The sequence below is a fragment of the Eumetopias jubatus genome, unplaced genomic scaffold (assembly GCF_037043125.1).
Source record: "Eumetopias jubatus isolate StellerSeaLion01/CBP00866 unplaced genomic scaffold, mEumJub1_p1.0 scaffold_15, whole genome shotgun sequence".
In the NCBI taxonomy this organism is placed as follows: Eukaryota; Metazoa; Chordata; class Mammalia; order Carnivora; family Otariidae; genus Eumetopias; species Eumetopias jubatus.
Window position 1 is genome coordinate 95055335 of NW_028274821.1, and position 21536 is coordinate 95076870.

The 21536-nt window shown below is 51.6% G+C and overlaps 1 protein-coding gene across 6 annotated transcripts in view; it reads left to right on the top strand.

Moving 5' to 3' along the window:
- Nucleotides 1–21536, top strand: part of CACNA1B (calcium voltage-gated channel subunit alpha1 B) — a 181394-nt gene that overhangs the window by 84870 nt on the left and 74988 nt on the right. For 5 of the 6 annotated variants that reach the window (XM_088019213.1, XM_088019211.1, XM_088019212.1 and 2 more), the window contains exons 17-20: nucleotides 582–649; nucleotides 3656–3765; nucleotides 11247–12029; nucleotides 12955–13172. In XM_088019213.1, coding sequence (XP_087875339.1) covers nucleotides 582–649; nucleotides 3656–3765; nucleotides 11247–12029; nucleotides 12955–13172 — 1179 coding nt within the window. Of the gene's footprint in view, nucleotides 1–581; nucleotides 650–3655; nucleotides 3766–7441; nucleotides 7505–11246; nucleotides 12030–12954; nucleotides 13173–21536 lie in introns of all 6 variants that reach the window. The other variant, XM_088019210.1, reaches the window with a different exon arrangement.

Below are 21536 nucleotides of genomic sequence, written 5' to 3' on the forward strand. Positions count from 1 at the left end.
CAGTTCTAGGGCTCTGACTGGGGTGACTTTGCCCCCAGAGGACATCGGCAATGTCTGAGACAGTTTGATTGCCTTGAGGAGAAGGTGCTGCCGCATCCAGGTGCTGGGCAGAGGCCAGGCATGCTGCTCAACATCCCACGACACGGGGTTGCTTGGTTCCAAAAGTCAGCAGAGCCAAGGAATGAGGTGACTGGGGAGGGCCTGGGTCTGTGGAACAGTGCTAAGGCCTGACACAGGGTGCAGGGTGGGGATGGTTCTGGGAGATGCTGTTCTGACGTGCACAGGAGGGGAGCTTGTGGGAAGAGGTGGCTCCGGCCCCAGGAGAACTGGAGTGACTCAGGTCAGTGGCCTGATCTGGAGAGATTGGAGGCGGCAGCCCTGGCAGCTGGGCTAGGATGTTTCTGGGGGTGACAGGGGCCAGAGGAGCAAGGGGACTGGAGGGGCATGTGGCCATCAAGGGAAGGAGGCTAGTCAGGCTCTGGGGAGATGGGGCCCAATTCTCCATGGGGGAGCTGGGGTATGACTGTGGGAGACTGGGGGTGGGGGCAGAAGGGTTCCCTTCCTTAGCTGGAGCCAACCAGACACTCTGCTGAATGTCTTCCTGGCCATCGCCGTGGACAACCTCGCCAATGCTCAGGAGCTGACCAAGGTACGTGAGTAGGGACAATGCCTGCAGCCCAGGAGGAGCAGAGGGGGTGGGGGGCGGCAGCCTGTGTCACTCGGCGTGAGTCCAGAGATCCATGAAGAGGGTCAGTCCAGGATTAGGACTCATGTGACCACTCTCCGGGGGAGCCTCCTCAAAGTCCTGGACAGGTAGAAGTTAGGCTGCCATTTGGGAGTGCAAAGGGGGCAGAGGAAGCGTGGGAGATGCCATGCCAGGAAGGGCAGGTCCTGGAGAAGCCAAGAGCTGGAAAGAATGGCCAGAAAGGCAGGAGGAGGTATGAGGAACAGATGGTACAGCCCAGAGAGAGCCCTAAGAAGTGGGGGGCAGGCTGTACTGGCCTAGGGGTGAAGGACCCTGAGGTGTATCAGGAGGTATGGCTGAATGAAGCAGCAGGTGTCCCCTCAGCCAGAGGCATGCCGGAGGTGAAGACCCTCAAGGGAGGTGTGGGGTTCCCTGTGCCCGTCCCTGGGCGGCGAGGGGGCCCCTGTGGTCTGTCGTGAATGTGCACTGTTGTGCTCGGGCAGTCCCTGGGCAGTTCTGTCCTCAGATGCTGGGCCTGGCTGGGACCTGGAGGAATGGCTGCCGCCTCTTTGTCGGCTTGTCTGTGCTTCAGCAGGACGGCTTCTTCTCCAGCTGTGCCCAGTGGGCGGCCTCTAATATTCATCTCTCATCCTGGAGCCTGGTGGGGGATGTGATTATACACACCCTCCCCTGTGGTTTCCTTCCCGATGACACAGCCCCCTGCCTGGTCACCTTCAGCCTCACAGCCATGGACGGTGTGGCTGGCTCTCCCGCTGCGTCGGCGTTAGGCTTGTGCTTTGACAAGCCCCGGCTCCTAGTGTGGAGGGTCAGGCCACCCGCCGCAGACGCCCCGCGTGCTTGCTCTCTCAGCTGAGCATGTGGCCTGTGTGCGCACCTCTCGCCTGTGTGCTGGAGCTGACACCTGTGCACATCCCGTGTGTGTCTGGTGCAGTCCAGCCCGACTCTCAACGCCATCTCTGTTCTGGGGCTGAGCTTGACTCGGGCCTCGCCTGAGGAGGGCAGCTGCGGGACGTGCCTGCAGTCGGCAGAGGCGCAGCTGGGCCCGGTGCTTCTGACCGTGCAGGTACCCCACCGCCCCCACCCTGCTCTCTGGTAGAGGCAGGCCTATTCGCGTGTCCTCCTTTGCTTCTGCTGAGACTTCCTCTTCTCCTGGCCCGGGCCTGGGCTGTGGCAGTGCCTGTGGGTATGGAGGCTTCCCTTGCTCTGGCTGCTGCCTCCTGAGGGCCTGGAAGTCCCACTGGCCTGCTCATTTCTCTGTCGGCCAGGGCCGAGATGGGCTCTGCCATCTCGAAGTGGCCGGAGAGGGCTTGTCCCTGGCTCCTACCTGGGCTGCTGGGGCAGGGGGGACCCTGTGTCCACCGAGCGCCTCTCGGTGTCAGGATTTCCGGGACATGAACTGGGGGTGCTTAGGAGCATTGGTGGTCTGGACACCAGCTGTCTTGGGGCAGAGGTGAGCTTGAGCTTGAAGTTCTCGCTGTCTCTTCAAGTTGTGCCATGGGTGAGGACACACCGGGGAAGGGATGTCCTTGGGGCCCTGTCTCCATGCACAGTCAGCCTGTGCGATGGCCCCTTTGGGCCAATGGCCCTAATCCAGGAATTCCCTTGATTTGGAAGTTGGGGCAGGTAGAGGCCTAGCTGTGTCAGGCTGTGGGGCATTTCCTGGGCTGGCTGCCCTTCCTTTACAATGTATTACAGCATCACGTTTTTTTCAAAGTGGAAATAAACTCAGTGGAGTTTGTAGAAGCTCATCCTCTGCCCTGGAGGGCTGTCAACCAGGATGGCATCCATAGCTTGAAGAAGGACCTTGATAGGGGTGTTCTGTGGTAGATTGAGCTTTGCCTGCTCTGGGGCCTGAAGCTTGAAGACCTCTTCACTATGGTGGGAAATCTGCAGTCACCTAACAGGGGTCTTACTTTTTGCCATTTGGGGGCCTCTAGGAGAAGATTTAAGGACATTTTGGGTCACACTGGGAATGTCACCTTCCATGGAAGCCAGGTGGGCTCGGGATTGGGGTTTTTGGGGAAATAATGGTGGTCTCAGCAGTCTAGCTAGATGACATGGAGGCCTTAGTTTCCCTCCATGGGCCATGGGCTCAGCCCAGAGCTTTTCATCCAGATCCCAGGAGCAGAGCATGTTGATTTTGCCTAGCGACATGGGGTTAGGGCCAGAGGGTCTGCCCAGATGTCCACTCCCCTTCCCATGGAGGGCAGAGGCAGGGCAGGGCGGGATAACTCCACGTGTGTCAGAGAGCTGTAGGGTCCTCCCCAGGAACTTGGTGGGAGAGGGAACACAGGTACTGGAAGTGGCTGTCCAGGTGGACACAGGGAGGGACTTTCCACAGTCACAGCTGGGGACAGGTAGACACACGTGACCTGATGGGTCCAAGTAGGAGAAGCTCAAAGGCTAGGAGGTGGCCCTGCTAGACCCACTGCTGGTGACAATTCCTGTGAGCGATGCTGTGCTGGGATCTAGGCTCAGGGTACAGAGTCCTGCCCCTTGCCTTTGCTCATAGCTCTGGGGCAGAGGCTTTGTTCGAGTGGGACAGGTTCTCCTGGGGTGGAGAGGCAGCAGGCCGCAGGAGAGGAGGGACAGGTTTGCATTTTGATAGTGCCAAGTCGGAAACGCTGTGGGACAAATATGCAGGCAGCAGCTGGGTCCCTGTGGCGTGGGCTCACAAGTGGGGTGTAAGTCACCAGCTGTGAGCACCCTGGGAGATGGCCCATGGCAAGACGTATTGGGGCAAGAATCTTGGGGACTGTTGCCTTGAGCAGCAGGTATAGAAGGGGGTCCCTGAAGGCTACCAGAGAGCTCATGTGGAATTGGTGCACAGTGCTGGAGCGTGGGTGGGTCATGCTCATACAGGTTCAGAGGGCGGGAAGGACTCAGAGACCACGGGAGGAAGAGCTGACGTTGTTAGAGGAGGCTGCACACTTGTGTCTGTTCAAACAGGACGAAGAGGAAATGGAAGAAGCAGCCAATCAGAAGCTTGCTCTGCAAAAGGCCAAAGAAGTGGCTGAAGTCAGTCCCATGTCTGCCGCCAACATCTCCGTTGCTGCTGCGTAAGGCTCTTGGGGGTGGGTTGCAGGGTGGCGGGGGCTGCTGTGGAGTCTCACAGCTGGGTTCTCAGCGGGACATGCCTTCTGGGGGCTTCCTCAGAATCCCACGCATTGGCGGGAGCTCCTTAGGACACAGCCCACAGGAGCTGTGATGTGAGGGAATGGATCCCCTCCGAGAGCAGCCTTTGAGGAGAGTGTTCACCAGGAAAAGCCTCCATGGCTTCTCCCAGTTCGAGTCGGAGAAAGATGTGGCAATGCATGGCCCTCCCATCATGGGTAGGATTGGCTCTCTGACTTGCTCCCCAACAGTCTGGGTGGCTCCAGGGCCCCTTGCTGGACAGAGACTCAGAGTCAGGGGTAAGGTGTCAACATGTGTGTTCTGTATTCAGCTTTTTAGGAGCCAGAAGATTCTAGCTGGTACTTGAGGAGCCCATGAGATTTAATGCAGTTTCCCAAAATGTCTTCAAGGGTTCCCTATGGGGACAGAGGTCAAGGGGAAGCCTTGATGATGACAAAAGGTGAAGGCAGGGCCAAGGCTTCTGTGGGGAGACTGGTCACCCCAAGGTTCAGCTGAGCCTCAAGGCACATTGCAGAACCACATTTGGCAGTATTAGGGCCCTCAGAGTTGGGACGGAGTGCCCAGCCCAGGGCCAAAGGCTGCGGGGTGCTGGGGGAGGTCACCGACAGGGGCGCAGGGAGGAATGGGAAAGAGGGAGGAAGTCTGGCCTAGTATCAGTGTGGCTGTGAGAGAGCACCGAGGAGCTCTCCTTTTGTTGGGAGCTCACTCTCTAGGCCAGGCTGGGTCTGCCTGGGACTGCTGACTTGTCTTCGGTGCCACGCCCACCCCACCACATGCCTCCCATTTCCCATGCGGATCCAGCTGGCCTCCCTCCCTCTCCCTGTTCCCCAGGAACAGCCACGGGTACATCTGTGGTGACACATCCATCTGTGCTGCTGAGTGGGTGGATGGGTTTGCTGGGAGTGTGGGTGTGCCGGTGTGAGTGTGCATGATAGCAGCCCTGTTCCTGTCTGGCAGTCCCCCGGGTGATGGCCTGTTTCCTAGGAAGGATTTTGCAGAGGACCTATCCCTAAGCCAAGCAGGAAGCCCTGGCCTCTGGGGGGGAGAAGAAGCTAGAGGAGGCCACAGACCCCTGGGGGCCCAGGCAGGGATGCAGGTGGCCTGCAGGTAGCCAGGCAGGACACAGCAGTCATTACGAAGACAGCTACTGGGGGGCTCAGTGCTCAGTTGTCTGTGTTTTGTTTGGCCAATTCAACGACTCAGTCAGCTTGGTCCTGGGCTTGCTTTGAGGAGGTTGTGGTGACCTGGAAGATGACCCCTTCTCCTGAGCTTTGTAAATTGCTGGTGGTCTGCTTTAGCAGAGGGAACAGGTGAGCCTTTGACTTATTCATGGGCCTTGTGGGTTTCTGTTCAGAATTTGCCTTCTCTGCTCTTGGAGGTGAGTGCATTGTCCCATGGGCCCTATACATGCCAGAGCTGCCTACGCCTTAGGGGTGTATGGCAGGGCGTCCATTCCCATTGGGGCTGAGACCTCAGAGAGGCAGGTGCTGGGGCCCTCAGCACAACCATGGAGAACATGTCAGGCCACCAGGAAAGGTCTGGATGTTCTTCCTCTGCCTCTGTCCTCATTTGGGGACACTGCTACGTAGGTACAAGGCTGCAGACTGGTACACCCAGGTCCAGGGTATATTACACCAGCTGTTGGCCTGATCACCACTTCGGGGCTTTTCTTCTCCTGGGTGGAGCGCCTCAGGTTACACAGGTGTTCTGCCTCACAGTGGAGACTGAGCTTGGTGTCAACTCATTCATGTCATGCCAGCCTGGGTGCGTGCAGGCCCTGGCGTCTGCGTTCCCCCTTCTTGGGCTAGCTATCAGTCCTGCAGGTTCTCCTGGGATGCAGCTTTAGGCCCTTGCCCCCTGTGGCATGTCCTCAGTCTGCCTCTGTCAGATGCAGTCTGTCTGATGTGATCACTGAAGCTCCTGCACACTTCAGACCAGGTCTGAACTCCAGGGTGTGTGGGTGGTGGGTGTGTTGGTGTTTGCCCTCCTCTTTGTGTGGAGAACCCTGAGCACTGAAGGCCGAGGCTCAGAGCTCCTGGTGTCTGTCTGTCCTCTGTCTGTCCATTGCCCGCCACCCTCCCAACTGTTTCTGTTCTCCTGGTGAGTCGTGCTGGGTGAATGGGCAACGCCTGCTTCTTCCCCACTGCTGGGTTGGGGTGCAGGCGAGGCCCCTGAGTGACACTCACCTTGACCCAGCTCCGCGCAGCCATGCCGTGTGGTCTGTGAAGTGGGACGACTGGTCCAGATGTTCTCTGTGATGCCTTGGATGCAGAGGGGCCCTTAGTGTCCTTGCTGTTTGAGAGGCTCCCCTGGGCTCTGTGCCCCCCTGGGCTGCACTGAGCCTCCGTGCCCCCTCAGAGGGGTGTCCCTGTCCCTTGGAGTTGGGCTGCAGCCTCAGGTGACAGCCACTTCACCTGAGGGAGGGAAGGGTCACTAAGGTTGACATGGCCCTCATGGTTCTCTGTGCTCGGTTACCCTTCTCCTCACCCGGACTTCTGAATGCTGGTGCACATACTCACCCACACTGTTCACTTACCTCACATGATTCAGTCCCCCTGACACTCACTGTCACACACACTCGTGCTCACACACGATCACACCCACCTGGACACTCACACATGTTCACATGAGCACACATACTCCCTCACAGCCTCACACTTGTTCACACACATCCACACTCATACACACCTATATATGTACTCTCACCCAGTCGCACACTGATTTGCACACTCTTTCTCACACACGCACTTGCACAGACCCACACACCTGTTTGCATCCAGGACTTGCAGGTGGATGAGTTGCTCTGAGCTCCTCACAAATGTGTGTAGACTTGGCCTTGAAGGAGGAGCTGGGAAGCCACGTGGTCCTCCCCTGGGGAAACTACCTTAAAGGGGAATGATCATAGAGATTTTTGGTTTCTCTGTTGGTTTTGGAAAAGCTTCCTGAAAGTCACTGGGAAATGGCTGGAGTTACACCCGAGGGAAGTGGGTTGGTGATGTAGCTTGCTTTCCCCTGGGTGGGTCATGGTGAGCTGGAGGCACCTGGTTTAGAGCCTGAGGAGCCAAGGAGTCAGGTGGGCTAGGGCAGAGCAGGTTGGTCAGGCAGCAGGGCTCAGGTGAAGCCCAAAGGTAAGGTATTCTGTGTTAGCTGGCTTTGCCCCATCTCAAAGGCAAGGCAAATGCAGAGGTCATCCCACTACGGCCCCGTGGGAGTGGGACACCAAGTGGCAGGGGAGAGCCATTTGGAATTTAGGGACACACGGTGCTGGCTCTTTGCAACCGCACTGCCCCTCGTGGGGCAGAGTGTGCTGAGCTGTAGTGGACGGGCCCCCAGGTTGCAGCTTCTTCTTTTCCAGCCATGGTGGGGTGTGCTGTGTTCTTTTCAGTGTCACTGTTCCGCCGGATGCTCGTTCTTTCTCAACCTCTCTTTTACCCCGAGGTCTCAGCTGGTGCCTGTTTTGATGGAAGCGTCCCTGGCCTCCTGCCCAGATGCATACTGCAGCCTGTGCCCTGACCTGACGTGGCTTAAACGTGTTCTGTGTCCCTTAGAACCCTCTCTGGTTTTCTCACTTTTCTTTTGTTTTGTTTTTTGCATGTGCAGTTTTGTAAAGCACACTCGAGGTGCTGCATCTCGCAGCTCATCTGTCTCCAGCGTAAACTCACCGTGAGTTGCTCGGCTATGACACCATCTGTGGCTTCATGGCAGCTACACGCGAACCTCCCTCCACTCCTAACTGCTTTTCCACCTCAAATCACTCGCTTCAGGGGCAGCTCCAGGAAAGCCTTCTGCAGCTGCTGGGGGACGGTGGGCATGCTTCCTGACGTTCCCAAGTCCTGCTCACGGGCATCAGACTCTGAGTTCAGCCCCTCCCCCTCTCCCTCCTGGTCCTCTTGTCTGCTGTCTGTCCACGTGCCGTCTCTCTGGCGTCTTGAGCATGTATTTGCTTCTCCTGAGGTGGCCCGTTGCTGGGCACCAATGGGCGCTGTCTCCTTGTGGTTCCCACGAGGTAGGGTGTTCAGTAGGACTCACTGAGGACATTCACGGGGTCCTCCTGCCCCCTCCCTTTTTGACTTGGGAGGGGATGTATCTGTGATCCTTAGGAAGTTGTCCTAGCAAGAGCAGAGCTGCTGTCTCATGTTAGACCAGTCAGGGCCTGAGTAGAGCCACAGAAACCCCAGTGTGTCCCTCTTGGAGGTGACACCAGTCTGACTGGGGAAGTGGTCTTGGGATGCTTGCCTCCAGGGCCTTCCTCTCAAGGGTGAGACCAACCGCTGCAGGTGAGAAGTCCCTGGAGTCATTGGGTGTGGTCAGCCCGCCTGGATGGGGGTAGCCAGGTGTCCTCTCTGGGTCCTGGTGGTATGGGAGCTCTTGCCCTCCCTGAGCCACTTGCTCCCTACTCAGCCAGCATAGACCCAAGGTGGGCTTGCTCACAAGCACTTGGAGCTGCTGGCTGTTGGGTCCCTGATATCTCACAGGGTAAGGAAGTTGGACCCTGGATGACTGATCACAGGGTGGAGTAGGGCGTGGTTGTAGGTATTGATGGTGTCACAGTGAGGGCTGCTTCACATTATCGGCAGCTGTGGGGAACTGGCTCTTTCAGCTCAGAGACCTCAAAGTAGGGCCATGCCACTGAGGCTCCTTTTTGGGCCCTGCAGGCATCCACAGTGCCTGGGTTGGGTGTGACTGAATAGAGCTATACCAGCAAGCTGGGGTCGAGACATCGTGGGAGCAACTCCCCCATGTGACTCCTTAAAGAGCCTTTTTAAATAAGGTCTTTGTCTGGATTATTGTCACTCTGTGTCAGATGGTGGCCTGACACTCGCTTGCATGTTCTTGCTGCTTGTGAACTCGGTGGAGAGGTGCAGAGTGAGAGACCAGGGGTGGCCACACTACTTTATGTGCCAGACAGAGCAAGGACAGAACAGCAACCAGGTGGGTGCAGGTCGACTCAGACACCAACAAGGAGGGGAGGCCTGGTGCACGGACTCAGAGACACACCCAGAGAGGAAGCCAGGACATCACCGAGTGGTGGGTGGGTGCAAACATTTTCAGGTGGCATTATGGCCCAGAGAGGGAGAGAGACCCAGCAGGAGCAAGGCCAGGTGGGGCCATGTGACCCTGGCTGTTCAGTGTCTTGCTCCCCTGGAAAGTTCTAGGGGAGTCTGCCAGCCCTGTGGTACCCTCTACTTTAGCGGACAAGTCACCTCTTTGTGAAGCTTAGCTGGTCTCTGGGGGAGAAGAAGCTGTGGCTAGGGTGAGGTTGAGGGCAGCTCCCAGCCACCACACTGTCCCCCGTCTTTACTGCCTGTCTGTTCTGACGGAGAACTGGCCTCCAGGTCTTTGGCTGCATCTAACACTAACTCTGCTGACCCAATGGCGCTGAGTCCAGGTCTGTGTCAAGCTGCTGGACTGGCTGTCAGCCCTCATGGGCTCCTTATCATCCATTTCACATGGTTCAGCATTGTTCAGAGTCTGGTCCTTTGTTTTGGTGCCAGGCTGGGATGGGTAGGTCCCCTGGGCTCTAGATTGAAGTCCAAGAAACAGAAGGTAGTGGGTCTGTTGCAAGGTGTCTCCGGGAGCAGGGAAGCTCAGCTTGGATGTGTCAGAGGAGGCGGGTCAGGGCCTGGCATGGCAGTTGAAGGTGTCAGTTAGCAGATGGCCAGAGAGGCCAACACTTGTCCCCCAGCCTTGCCCTGCCTGCCCACCATATGGGCTCCCAGGTGAGGGGTAGACACGGTGCTCTTCTGCTTTCATACTTTTGAGGCACTGCCCTGGAAATGGCTCCCCACACTGGAGCCTGGATTTCACCTCCAAAGGGGCAAGATTCGGCATCACACACTTTGTGCAGGCCAGCTGCAGGGGTTTGGGCTTTTCCCACACCTGGGCACCTCTGACTCTGTAGGTCAGCATGGTGCTCAGTGGGCCAGGGCCCTGATACTGGTGGCCTGTCCAGCCTGGGCCCTGGTCTGGGGCCCCCCAGGCTGTGACTCTGTGCTGTCAATGTGGTTGGGGTGTGGCCAAGGCCTCACCTCTGTAGATACCTTTCTTCTGTTTTGCCTCTGCATGAGTCTGATCCTGGCTGCGTCAGTGATGTGCTGTGGGGCCCTCTATGAGTCACACCTTCTAGGCTCAGTGTCTTCATCTGTGAAATAGGGACAAGAGGTAGTTGTGAGGGTTGGATGAGATGGGCACTGCAGCCCACAGCACAGTGTGGCTCTGAACAATACAGATGCCACCACCACCATGGTGGGTCCAGAAGCCTCCAGAGGCTGAAGGACAAGACTCTGGCCTCAGATGATGTTTCTGCTTGGCCAAGGTGGGACTGGGGTCGCCTAATTTGGAGGCCTTATTCAGCACAGATTCCAGAATGCAAAGGGCTTCTCACGTACCCTGGGCTATGGAGCCCCACATGTGACCATGTGGGTGAGGCTGGAGGGTGGTCAGACCTTTGGTAGCCTGTGCAGTGAGGGCTGAGACTGAAGCACAGGCTACTCCTGGTGTTGGAGGGCTCCTCTCTGCCCCGGTGGATGGAAGGGGCTCTCTGTGGAGCCAGGAGAGTGGAGGGCACTGAGGACCACAGGAGGTAGCATCTCTAGCGCTAGACCTAACTGCTGGGCTCCTGGGAGCAAGTGGTCACTGAGCCGAGGGGCAGGTGCCCGGATGGCGCTGACCACCTTAGGGAGCAGTCACAGCTTACTCTTTGCCCCTGATAGGGCCCACTGGCCCTGGCCCCTTGCTCCCTGGGCCACTGCCTACCCCGTTCCTGAGGACCCACCTCTTCTCAGGGTCTCTCACAAATGGCCCTGTCTCCTTCTGGCCAGTGGCTGTTTTTCTGGAAGTGGAGATGGAGAAGCCCCTCCCTGGGCAGCTCTGCTCTATGCTGCAGCAAGGCCAATGCCCCAGGGCTGCTGCAGGGGGCTCCCTGCCTCCTGCCTCCTGCCTCTTCCTCAGTCCTGCCCCATTTGGACGCTGATCCCCCTCCTCTCCCCATGTTGGCCTTCCTGGCCGGCAGCCCACCCGCCCTGGAAGCCTGTCTGCCACCTCATGCTGGTGCCTGTCATTCCCACTGCCCTGCATCCCTTGGCCAAGGGCCCCTGTACACCTGCTCAGGGGTGGCCTTGAGCCCCCCACCCCCCACCCCCAGGCTGGTGCTCTCACAATCTTTGGGATCCTAATGGGGTGGGGGGCGGTGCTGGATTTTTGTTACCCTGCGTATCCCCTACTTGTTCTGCACCGATTGCCAGGGGTCTCGAGGGCTCCGGCCACCCCTCCTCCCTCCCCCTCCTCCCTGCGCCCACTCTGCCATCCCTCCATCGCTGCGTCCATCTGTGGCTTCCCGTGTGAGGCAGAGAAGTCGGAGGGCGGCGCAGGGGGCAGCCGCTCACCGCCGGTCTCCCCACAGCAGGCCGCAGAACTCGGCCAAGGCGCGCTCGGTGTGGGAGCAGCGCGCCAGCCAGCTGCGGCTGCAGAACCTGAGGGCCAGCTGCGAGGCGCTGTACAGCGAGATGGACCCCGAGGAGAGGCTGCGCTACGCCACCACACGCCACCTGCGGCCTGACATGAAGACGCACCTGGACCGGCCGCTCGTGGTGGAGCTAGGGCGCGACGGGCCGCGGGTCCCCGCGGGAGGCAAGGCCCGGCCCGAGGGCCCGGAGGCTGCCGAGGGCGCGGACCCGCCGCGCAGGCACCACCGGCACCGCGACAAGGCTGCGGCGCCGGCCCCGGCGGCAGCGGGGGAGCAGGACAGGGTGGACGCGCCGAAGGCCGAGGGCGGGGAGCCCGGGCCCCGGGAAGAGCGGACGAGGCCGCACCGCAGCCGCAGCAAGGAGACCCGCAGCGAGCGTGGCCGCGGCCCGGGCCCCGAGGGCGGCCGGCGCCACCACCGGCGCGGCTCCCCAGAGGAGGCGGCCGAGCGGGAGCCGCGGCGCCACCGCGCCCACCGGCACGCACCCGACCAGGGCAAGGAAAGCGGCGCGGCCGGGGCCAAGGGCGAGCGGCGAGCGCGCCACCGCGGCGGCCCCCGGGCCGGCCCCAGGGAGGCCGGGAGCGGGGAGGAGCCGGCGCGGCGGCACCGGGCCCGGCACAAGGCGCTGCCCACGCACGAAGATGTGGAGAAGGAGGCGGCGGAGAAGGAGGGCGAGGTCGAGGACCGGGACAAGGAGAAGGAGCTCCGGAACCACCAGCCCAAGTGAGGGAGTGCGCATGCGGGTGGTGGGCGGAGCCGCTGGCCGGAGACGCGGCTGGGGGTGGGCCGGGCCCACAGGGTTCAGCCCCCAGTTCGGGCTGGTCCCCCCGCCCTCCGTTTCCATCTCTCGGTGGTGGCAGTCCTGCCTTGTTGGGGGTGACGTGTAGAATGCTTAAAACTGTGTGTGTGTGGGGGGGGCGGGGTATGCTCAGTGAATGTCAGCCATTATTCTAAGGTACCCAGGTGGGAAAGAGGGCATGGGGGAAATTATTGGGAGTGGTTTGGGACACGCTGGCGTGGGAAGAGCATAGTGGCGCAGGGAAAAGACAAAATTGGGGAGAGACTGAGGAAGGCCTGAGGAGGCCACTGGGCTAATGGTAGAAGACAATAGGGCCAGGCTGGGTGGCCATGGCACAGAGGGCCTCCTACCCTTCTGCAGCTGGGCCAGGATCTGACTGACTCTGTGAGAAACCTGGGGTAACAGGAGCCCCCAGGCAAAGGCCACCAACCTCCCAGAACTCCTGCAGCTGGAGATGACCGCTCAGGATCAGCCCAGTCCAGGCACTGTCTTTGTGCAGAGCTCTGTGCTGGGCCTTTTGGTCTGGTGGGGCTCTAGGTGGAGTAGCTTAGGGAAACATCCTCTTACAGGCTTCTTCATTCTGCAGACAGTTCCCTTTCTATACGTATTGTGATGCCAGCCATGCCTGGTCTTGTGCCAGGGACAGACAGGTGAGTCAGCCCCATTTAACCCTTCAGACCTAAAAACACAGAAATGTACAAAGTGATAAAAACCATATGAAATGCCAGAGTAGCAGAGGATGTGGCCAGGGATTTATTTGGTCTGGATAGGGGCATAAGGAGCTGGATTTTGCAGACTGAATAGCAGTTTGGGGCCGAATCAGACTCTGATGTCCATTCTTGGTTGCAGGGAGGCACACTGTGACCTGGAGGCCAGTGGGATAATGGGTGTGGGCCCTGTGCATGCCTTGCCCAGCACTTGTCTACAGAAGGTGGAGGAACAGCCAGAGGATGCAGATAATCAGCGGAATGTCACACGGATGGGCAGTCAACCCTCGGACCTGAGTGCTACTGTGCATATCCCAGTGACGCTGACCGGCCCTCCTGGGGAGACCACAACTGTTCCCAGTGAGTATCTCCCCGTATTAGCGGGGCAGGGCCCACCTTGTGCAGGCCCAGTTTGCTCTCCCCACCCCCCCCACCCCCTCCATGATAGCTGCTTGGGGACAGAGCATGCCTGTGGGAGAGGAAGTCCTTTGTGGTCAGCGTCTGTGCCTTGATACCTCATTCTTTCCCAGTGGCCCAGAGGAGCACTGTTACCCTTACATACCGTTACACGTCACTTAAGCTCTATTCTCCTCCCTTCCAAAAATATTTGCAAGTTACCAGCTCGGTGCCAGGCATGGTGTTAGAGGAGTGCTGGGGACAGCAGGACGGAGGGCTGCCCTTGTGGGGCTCACAGTCTCATCAGGAAGACAGACCTCAGGACAGTCATGACTCTTCATAGTCATGTGAAAGCTGCTATAGACCATGGCCCCAGACTTGATGGAGGCTGACAACTAGCTGGTGGTCTTCCCATGACTTACGTGCCTTATGATTCCTGCTCTAAGGTCCCCACAGGCCTTTGCCTGAGCCCTTTTCTTCTCTCACTCACTCACTCGCTCACACATTCGTGAGCTCCTGACCATGTGCAGGCACCGAGGAGGATATAGGGTGAACAAGATGCTGTTCCTGTCTTCAGGTCACTCTGTCTAGTGGGCAGAGACCTGTGGGGATCAAACACAGTCCCCTCACACTGTGTGTAGAAGGTGCCTAGATGTCTTGGGAGCACCAAAGACAGAGAAAGCATTCCAGGGGAGAGGGAGAGGCCACGGAAGCAGAGCTGACATGCAAGGCCAGATGAAGATTTCGGTCTCAAGAAGACCAGGTGTCACAAAATGCCTGCCTCTGTTTGCAGATGTGTCCACACACACAGGCATGTGCATATGCCCCTTATCTCTTGCGCAGGTGCGCTCATCTGGGGCTGTGAACCAGGGTATGATGCTAGGGGTAGCAACGGGAGGTGGCCAGCTCTGGCTGCTTAGGCTCCCCTTCTCCTTGCTTCCTTGGGAGAAAGCTTTCCCCGGCCCATTCTCTTGTTTCACCTGTCATGGGTACTAATGGGTCTGTCTTCCCAGACTCCTGGAAAGCAACCCCCTGGTCTGAACCTCTCTGGCTGAGCTTGAGGGTGAGCCCAGGGTCCCCACCTGGCTGGCTGTTGTCCATGAGTCAGGCGCAGCCCCTCCTCACCAGCTCCTGGCAACCACTGATCTTTTTAGTGTTTCTGTAGTTCTGCCTTCTCTAAAATGTCATATATTTGGAATCATACAGTGTATAGCCTTTTCAGATTGGATTCTTTCACTTACCAATATGCATTTAAGGTTCCTCCGTGTCTTTTCATGGCTTGATAGCTCATTTCTTTTTAGCACTGAATAGTATTCCATTGTCTGGATATACCACAGTTTATCCATCCACCTATTGAAGGACATCTTGATTGCTTCCGAATTTTGGCAATTATGAATAAAGCTGTTAAAAGCATTTGTGTTCAGGATTTTGTATGGACATTCAGTTCAACTCATTTGGGCAAATAGCTAAGAGCATGACTGTTGGATTATAAGGTAAGATTGTGTTTAGCTTTGTGAAAAACTGGCGAACAGTCTAACAAAGTGGCTGTATTATTTTGCATTCCCACCAGCAATGAATGAGAATTCCTGTTGCTTCACATCTTCTCCAACATCTGGTATTGTCAGTGTTTTGTATTTTTCCATTCTAATAAGTATGTAATGGTATTTCATTGTTCTATTTTGCAATTCCCTATTGACATATGACATTGAGCATCTTTAATATGCTTGTTTGTCATCTGTGTATCTTATTTGGTGAGATACCTGTTATATCTTTTGCTGATTTTTTAGTTTTCTTATTTGAAAAAAAATTGAGACAGTTTTTTAGAGAGCAGTTTAAGGTTCAAAACAGAGAGGAAGGTACAGAGAGTTCCCCTTACTCTGTGCCCCCCACACATACATACCCTCCCCCATTATCAACATTCCCCACCAGATGGTGCATTTGTTACCAAGGATGCATCTACACTGACACATCATAATCACCGGAAGTCTGTAGTTTACCTCAGGGCTCACTCTTGGTGTTGTCCATTCTATGGGTTTGGACAAATGTACAATGACATATATCCATCATCATCATAGGATACAGAGTATTTGCCCTAATAATTCTCTGTGCTCTAGCTATTCATCCCTCCCCCCCACAACCTTTAGCAAACACTGATCTCTTGACTGACCATTGTTTTGCCTGATTCAGAATGTAATTATTTGGAATCATACAGTACATAGCCTTTTTAGATTGGTTTCTTTTGCTTACCTATATATATTTAAGGTTCTTCCGTGTCTTTTCATGGCTTGAAAGCTCATTTCTTTTTGGCACTGCATAATATTTCCATTGTCTGGGTGTCCCACAGTTTATCCATTCATCTACTGGAGAACATCTTGGGCCCTTCTAAATTTTGGCAATTATGAATAAAGCTGTTATAACATCTGTGTGGAAGATTTTGTGTGAACTTGCTTTCAACTTCTTTGGGTAAATACCAAGGAGAGTAATGGCTGGATCATATGGCAAGAGTATGTTTAGTTTTGTAAGAAACCATTGAATTGTCTATACCACTTTGCATTTCCACTAGTAACGTATGAGAGTTCCCATTACTCCACGGCCTTGTCAGCATTTGGTATTGTCAGTGTTCCAGATTTTGGCCATTCTGTGAGTGTGTAGTGGTATCAAATTGTGTTAATTTGCATTTCCCTAATGATGTGTGATGTGGAACATTGTTTTTATATACTTATTTGCAGTCTGCATTGTCTTCTTTAGTAAGGTGTCTGTTAAGATCTTTGGCCCATTTTTTAATTAGGTTGTTTTCTTATTTTCAATTTTTAAGAGTTCTTTGTAAATTTTAGATAACACTTTTTTTTAATCAGATGTGTTTTGCAGATTTTTTCTCCCATCTGTGGCTCGTCTAATTGTTTTCTTGACATCGTCTTTCACAGAGCAGAATTTATTAATTTTGGTGAAGTCCAGCTGATCCATTATTTTTTTTTCATGGATCTTATCTTTGGTGTTGTATCTAAAAAGAATCATCATCAACAAGGTCATTTAGGTTTTCTCCTATAGTCATCCCCTAGGAGTTTTACAGTTTTGCATTTCACATTTAGGCTTATGAGCCATTTTGACTTAACTTTTGTGAAGGGTATAATGTCTATGTCTATATTCATTTTCGCATGTGAACATCTAGTTGTTCCTAGCACCAGTTGTTGAAGAGATGATCATTGCCCCAGTGATTATCTTTGCTTCTTTATCAATGATCATTTGACTATATCTCTGGGGTCTATTTCTGAGCTCTCTATTCTGTTCTGTTGTTCTATTTGTCCTTTCACTGATACGATACTGTCTCGATTACTGTAACTTTATAGTGAGTCTTAAAGTTGGGTGGCACTCGTCCTCTAACTTTGTTCATCTCCTTCTATATGGAAGCGTTGGCTGTTCTGGGTCTTTTGCTTCTCTATATAAACTTTTGCTCGCTATATAAATCATTTTGCTGATATCCATAAAATAACTTGATGAGATTTTGATGGGGATTGCATTAAGTCTATAGGTCAAGTTGGGAAGAACCAGCACCTTGACAATATTGACTCTTCCTGTTCATGAACATGGAACATTTCTGTCTTTATTTAGTTCTTTCATTTCATTCATCAGAGTTTCAGTTTTCTATATGTAGATCTTGTAGATATTTTGTTAGATTTATACTTAAGAATTTCATTTTGGAGGGAGCTAATATAAATGATACTGTGCTTTTAATTCCAAATTTCACTTATTTATTGTTGATAAATAGTAAAGTAATTGACTTTGGTGTATTAACCTTGTATCCTGAAACCTTGCTAAAATCATTTAGTACCAGCAGTTTTTTGTTGATTCTTTTGGATTTTCTATATAGATATCACCTCATCTGTGAACAAAGACAGTTTTATGTCTTCCTTCCCAATTTGTATATGTTTTATTTCCTTTTCTTGCCTTATTGCATTAGCAAGGACTTCCAACATGATGTTGAAAGGAGTGGTAAGAGGTGACATCCTTGCCTTGTAAACCTGATCTTAGTGGGAAAATTTCAAGTTTCTCATCATTAAGTATGAGGTGAGCTGTAGGTGTTTTGAAGATAGTCTTTTATCAAGTTGGGAAGTCCCCTTCTATTCCTAGTTCACTGAGAGGTTTTATGATGAATGGGTTTTGGATTTTGTCAAATGCTTTTTTCCATCTATTGATATGATCAAGTGACTTTTCTTCTTTAATCTGTTGATGTGATCATTCAATGATTTTCAAATGTTGGAAGAGCCTTGAATACCTGGGACAGATCCCACTTGGTTATGGTATATAATTCTTTTTATACTTTTTGAGATTTGATTTGCTAATATTTTGTTAAGAATTTTTGTGTCTATTTTCATGAGAGATATTAGTCTATAGTTTTCTTATAATGCCTTGTCTGGTTTTGTTACTAGGGTAATGCTGATCTCATAAAATGAGTTAGGAAGTACTCCCTTTGCTTCCGTCCTTTGAAAGAGATTGTTGGGGCGTCTGAGTGACTCAGTCATTGAGCGTCTGCCTTCGGCTTAGGTCATGATTCCAGGGTCCTGGGATCGAGCCCTGCATCGGGCTCTCTGCTTGGCGGGGGGCCTGCTTCTCCCTCTCCCACTCCCCCTGCTTGTACTCCTGCTCTCTCTCTCTCTTTCTCTCAAATAAATAAATAAAATCTTAAAAAAAAAAGAGATTGTTGACAACTGGTATAATTTCTTCCTTAAGTGTTTGGTAGAATTCATCAGTGAACCCATCTGGGTGGGCCTGGTGCTTTCTGTTTTGGAAGGTAGTTAACTTATGAATTAATCTCTTTAATAGATAGATGCCTATTTACATTGTCTATTTCTTCTTGTGTGAGTTTTGGTAGATTTGTCCTTCCAAGGAATTGGTCCATTTCATGTAAGTTATCGAATTTGTGGGCGTAGAGTTGTTCATAGTGTTCTTTTATTATCCTTTTCGTCTTCATGAGATCAGTAGTGATGTCCTCTCTTTCATTTCTTATATTAGTAATTTGTGTTTTCCCTCTTTTTTCTTAGTTAGCCCAAAATAGAGATTTATCAATTTTAATGATCGTTTCTTTGAAAAGATTTGCATTGGTTTTGTTGATATTCTTTATTTATTTTCTGTTTTCAATTTCACTGATTTCTGCTCTAATTCTTTTTTTTTCTTTTATTTCTTCGAGAGGGAGAGGGATAGGTAGAAGGGCAGAGGGAGAGGGAGAGAGAGAATCTTAAGCAGGTTCCACGCCCAGCACAGAGCCCAATGCAGGGCTTGATCTCATGACCCTGAGATCATGACCTGAGCCGAAAATCCAGCCAGGCACTTAACCAGCTGAGCCACCCACGTGCCCCACTGCTCTAATTCTTATTATGTCTTTTCTTTTCTTTTTATTTTATTTTTTATTATGTTATGTTAGTCACCATGCAGTACATCATTAGTTTTTGATGTAGTGTTCCATGATTCATTGTTTCTTTTGCTTACCTTTAATGGTTTTTTTTTTTTTTTTTCTACAGTAGGAGCTTAGATTACTGATTCCTACAGTGGGAGCTTAGATGACTGATTTTAGATCTTTCTTTTCTATTATATGCATTCAGTGCTATAAATTTTCTTGTAAGCATTGCTTTTCCTGCATCCAACAAACTGATGAGTTGTGTTTTCATTTTCATTTAGTTAAAAATATTTTTATATTCATCTTGAGATTTCCTCTTTGACCCATGTGTTACTTAGCAGTGTGTTGTTTAATTTCTACATATTTGGGGACTTTCCAGTTATCTTTCTGTTATAATTTCTAGTTTAGTTCCATTGTAGTCTGAGAACAGACCTTTTTGCCCACCTTTTAATTGGATTGTTTTCTAATTGTTGAGTTTTAAGATTCCTTTCTATGTTTTGGATACCTGTCTTTTATCAGATATGTGGTTTGCAAATGGTTTCCCCCAGTTTGTGGCTTGTCTTCTCATTCTCTTGGTGTCTACTGTTTCTGATTATTACTGGTGCAAGGGTTAATTTGGTTCCTGTCATGGCTTCTGCTAGGAGCAGAAATCTAAGCTATTGACTTTTTTTTTCAAAGATTTTATTTATTTATTTGACAGAGAAAGAGAGAGAGAGCACAAGCAGTAGGAGCAGCAAGGAGAGGGAGAAGCAGGCTCCCCACAGAGCAAAGAGGCCGATGTGGGGCTCAATCCCAGGACCCTGGGATCATGACCTGGGCTGAAGGCAGATGCCTAACCAGCTGAGCCACCTAGGCACCCTAGGCTATTGACTTTTATATGTCAGTTTTGTATCCTACTACTTTCCTGAATCCTCAAATTGTGTATTTGTTTTAGCATTGACTCTTTGATTTTTTTCCCCAAGGATATTTTCAAAACTTCTACAAATATAGTTCTAACTATTCCTTTCCAATCTTGGACCTCTCATTGTTTGCTTTTTTAAACAAATTTTAAATTTTTTTGCATGATTTCACTGACTAATACACTATCCGGTAACAGTGGAATTAGTGGGTACCCTTACCTTGTTTCTGCCTGTACTAAATAAGATTCTAATTTTGGGCTTGAGAGGTGTGTGTGTGTGTGTGTGTGTGTGTGTGTGTGTGTGTGTGTGTGTAAGTAAAATCAAGGTACAGTACCCATTAATTCCTATTTCAATAAGTATTTGTCTGGAGTAGATGTTGAATTTTGTTGAAGGCCTTTTCAGCACCCTAGACATCATACATTTTCCCCCTTAAATATGGGGATTTATAGTAATGAACTTTCTGCTATTGAACTGTTTTTGCGATCTTAGAATAAACCCCACTTAGTTGACATTTTTTAAAAGATTTTTATTTTTAAGTAATCTCTACATTTAGTGTGGGGGTCAAACTCACAACCCCAAGATGAACCAGTCATATGCTCTACCGACTGAGCTAGCCAGGCACCCCAGTTAACATATTTTTTAATGTGATGTTACAGTCTGTTAGTATTTTATGTAGGATTCTTGGATTGATGCTTTTTACTGACACCAATTCTTTTAGGGTTCCCAGACCCAATTCCAACACGGAGGGATCCGCCCCCACCCAGTACTAAGCAGTTGAGTTGAATTGCTCAATCCTGATACTACCTACCGGTAGATAGCATCAGGTTCCACAGCTTAAGGGTTCAGTCCTATAAGACTGCCTTCCACGCTCCACTTCAGACACTAGTCAGAAGCCCCAGGCTGTCACCTGTGTTTCTGACCTAACAGCTACAGATTGGAGGTTCCAACACCTCCTCCTTAAGTTCTTTAATTTGCTCACAGAACTCAGAGAAACACTTATGTTTACCAGTTTGTTAAAGGATATGATAAAGGATAAGAATCAATAGCTAGATGAAGAGATATATAGGGTAAGGTCTGGGGAAAGGGTGTGGAGCTTCCATGCCCTCTATTGGCATGCCACTCTTCCCAATCTCCACCTGTTCACCAACCCAGAGGCTCTCTGAACCCAGTCTTTGGATTTTTGTGGAGGCTTTGTTGCAGTCCTAATTTACTAAGCCATTGGCCGTTGGTTGATTCATCCTCCAGCCTCTATTCCCTCCCTGGAAGTCAGGGTTGGGGCTGAACGTCTCAACCCTCTAATCATGTGGTTAGTCCTTCTGGCAACCAGCTCCTACCCTTGGGTGGAGTCCAGAAGTCACCTTCATTAGTAACAGGATACCCATGTCCCCTTTATGGCTCTGAAGTGTTCTCAGGAACTGTGCATTAAGGCCAAATGCATCTGAGAAATACACCGTGGTCATCTGAGTGACCAAATATGTATTTCTTATAAATCATTATATTGCATATTTTATTTTATTATTTTTAAAATCTAAATTCAACTAAATAACATATAATGTATTATTGGTTTCAGAGGTGTAGAGGTCAATGATTCATTAGTCTTATATAATTGCATATTTTAAAGTGAGATGTATTCTGTAGCTTTCTTATTCTGTGTTCAAGTATCATAAGGTTTAGATATGAATGTTATATAATTCCCTTATGTTAAACTTCATTAATCCATTACTGAAAATTAAATGTTGTAGTGTTTCCATTTCCTATCATTTTAAATGGGGAAATTATAGTGTACTATAAAAATTATAATGTATTCAAGTTGGTTGTACTCAAAATCCCCAATTAATTTTTAAAAATATAATTGGGGTGCCTGGGTGGCTCAGTCAGTTAGGTGTCTGACTCTTGATTTCAACTCAGGTCATGATCTCAGGGTTGTGAGATTGAGTCCCGTGTTGGGCTTCACAGTCAGTGGGCCGTCTGCTTGAGATTCTCTCCCTCTGCCACTCCCCCTGCTTGTGCTTTCTTTCTCTCTCTCTCGCTCTAAAA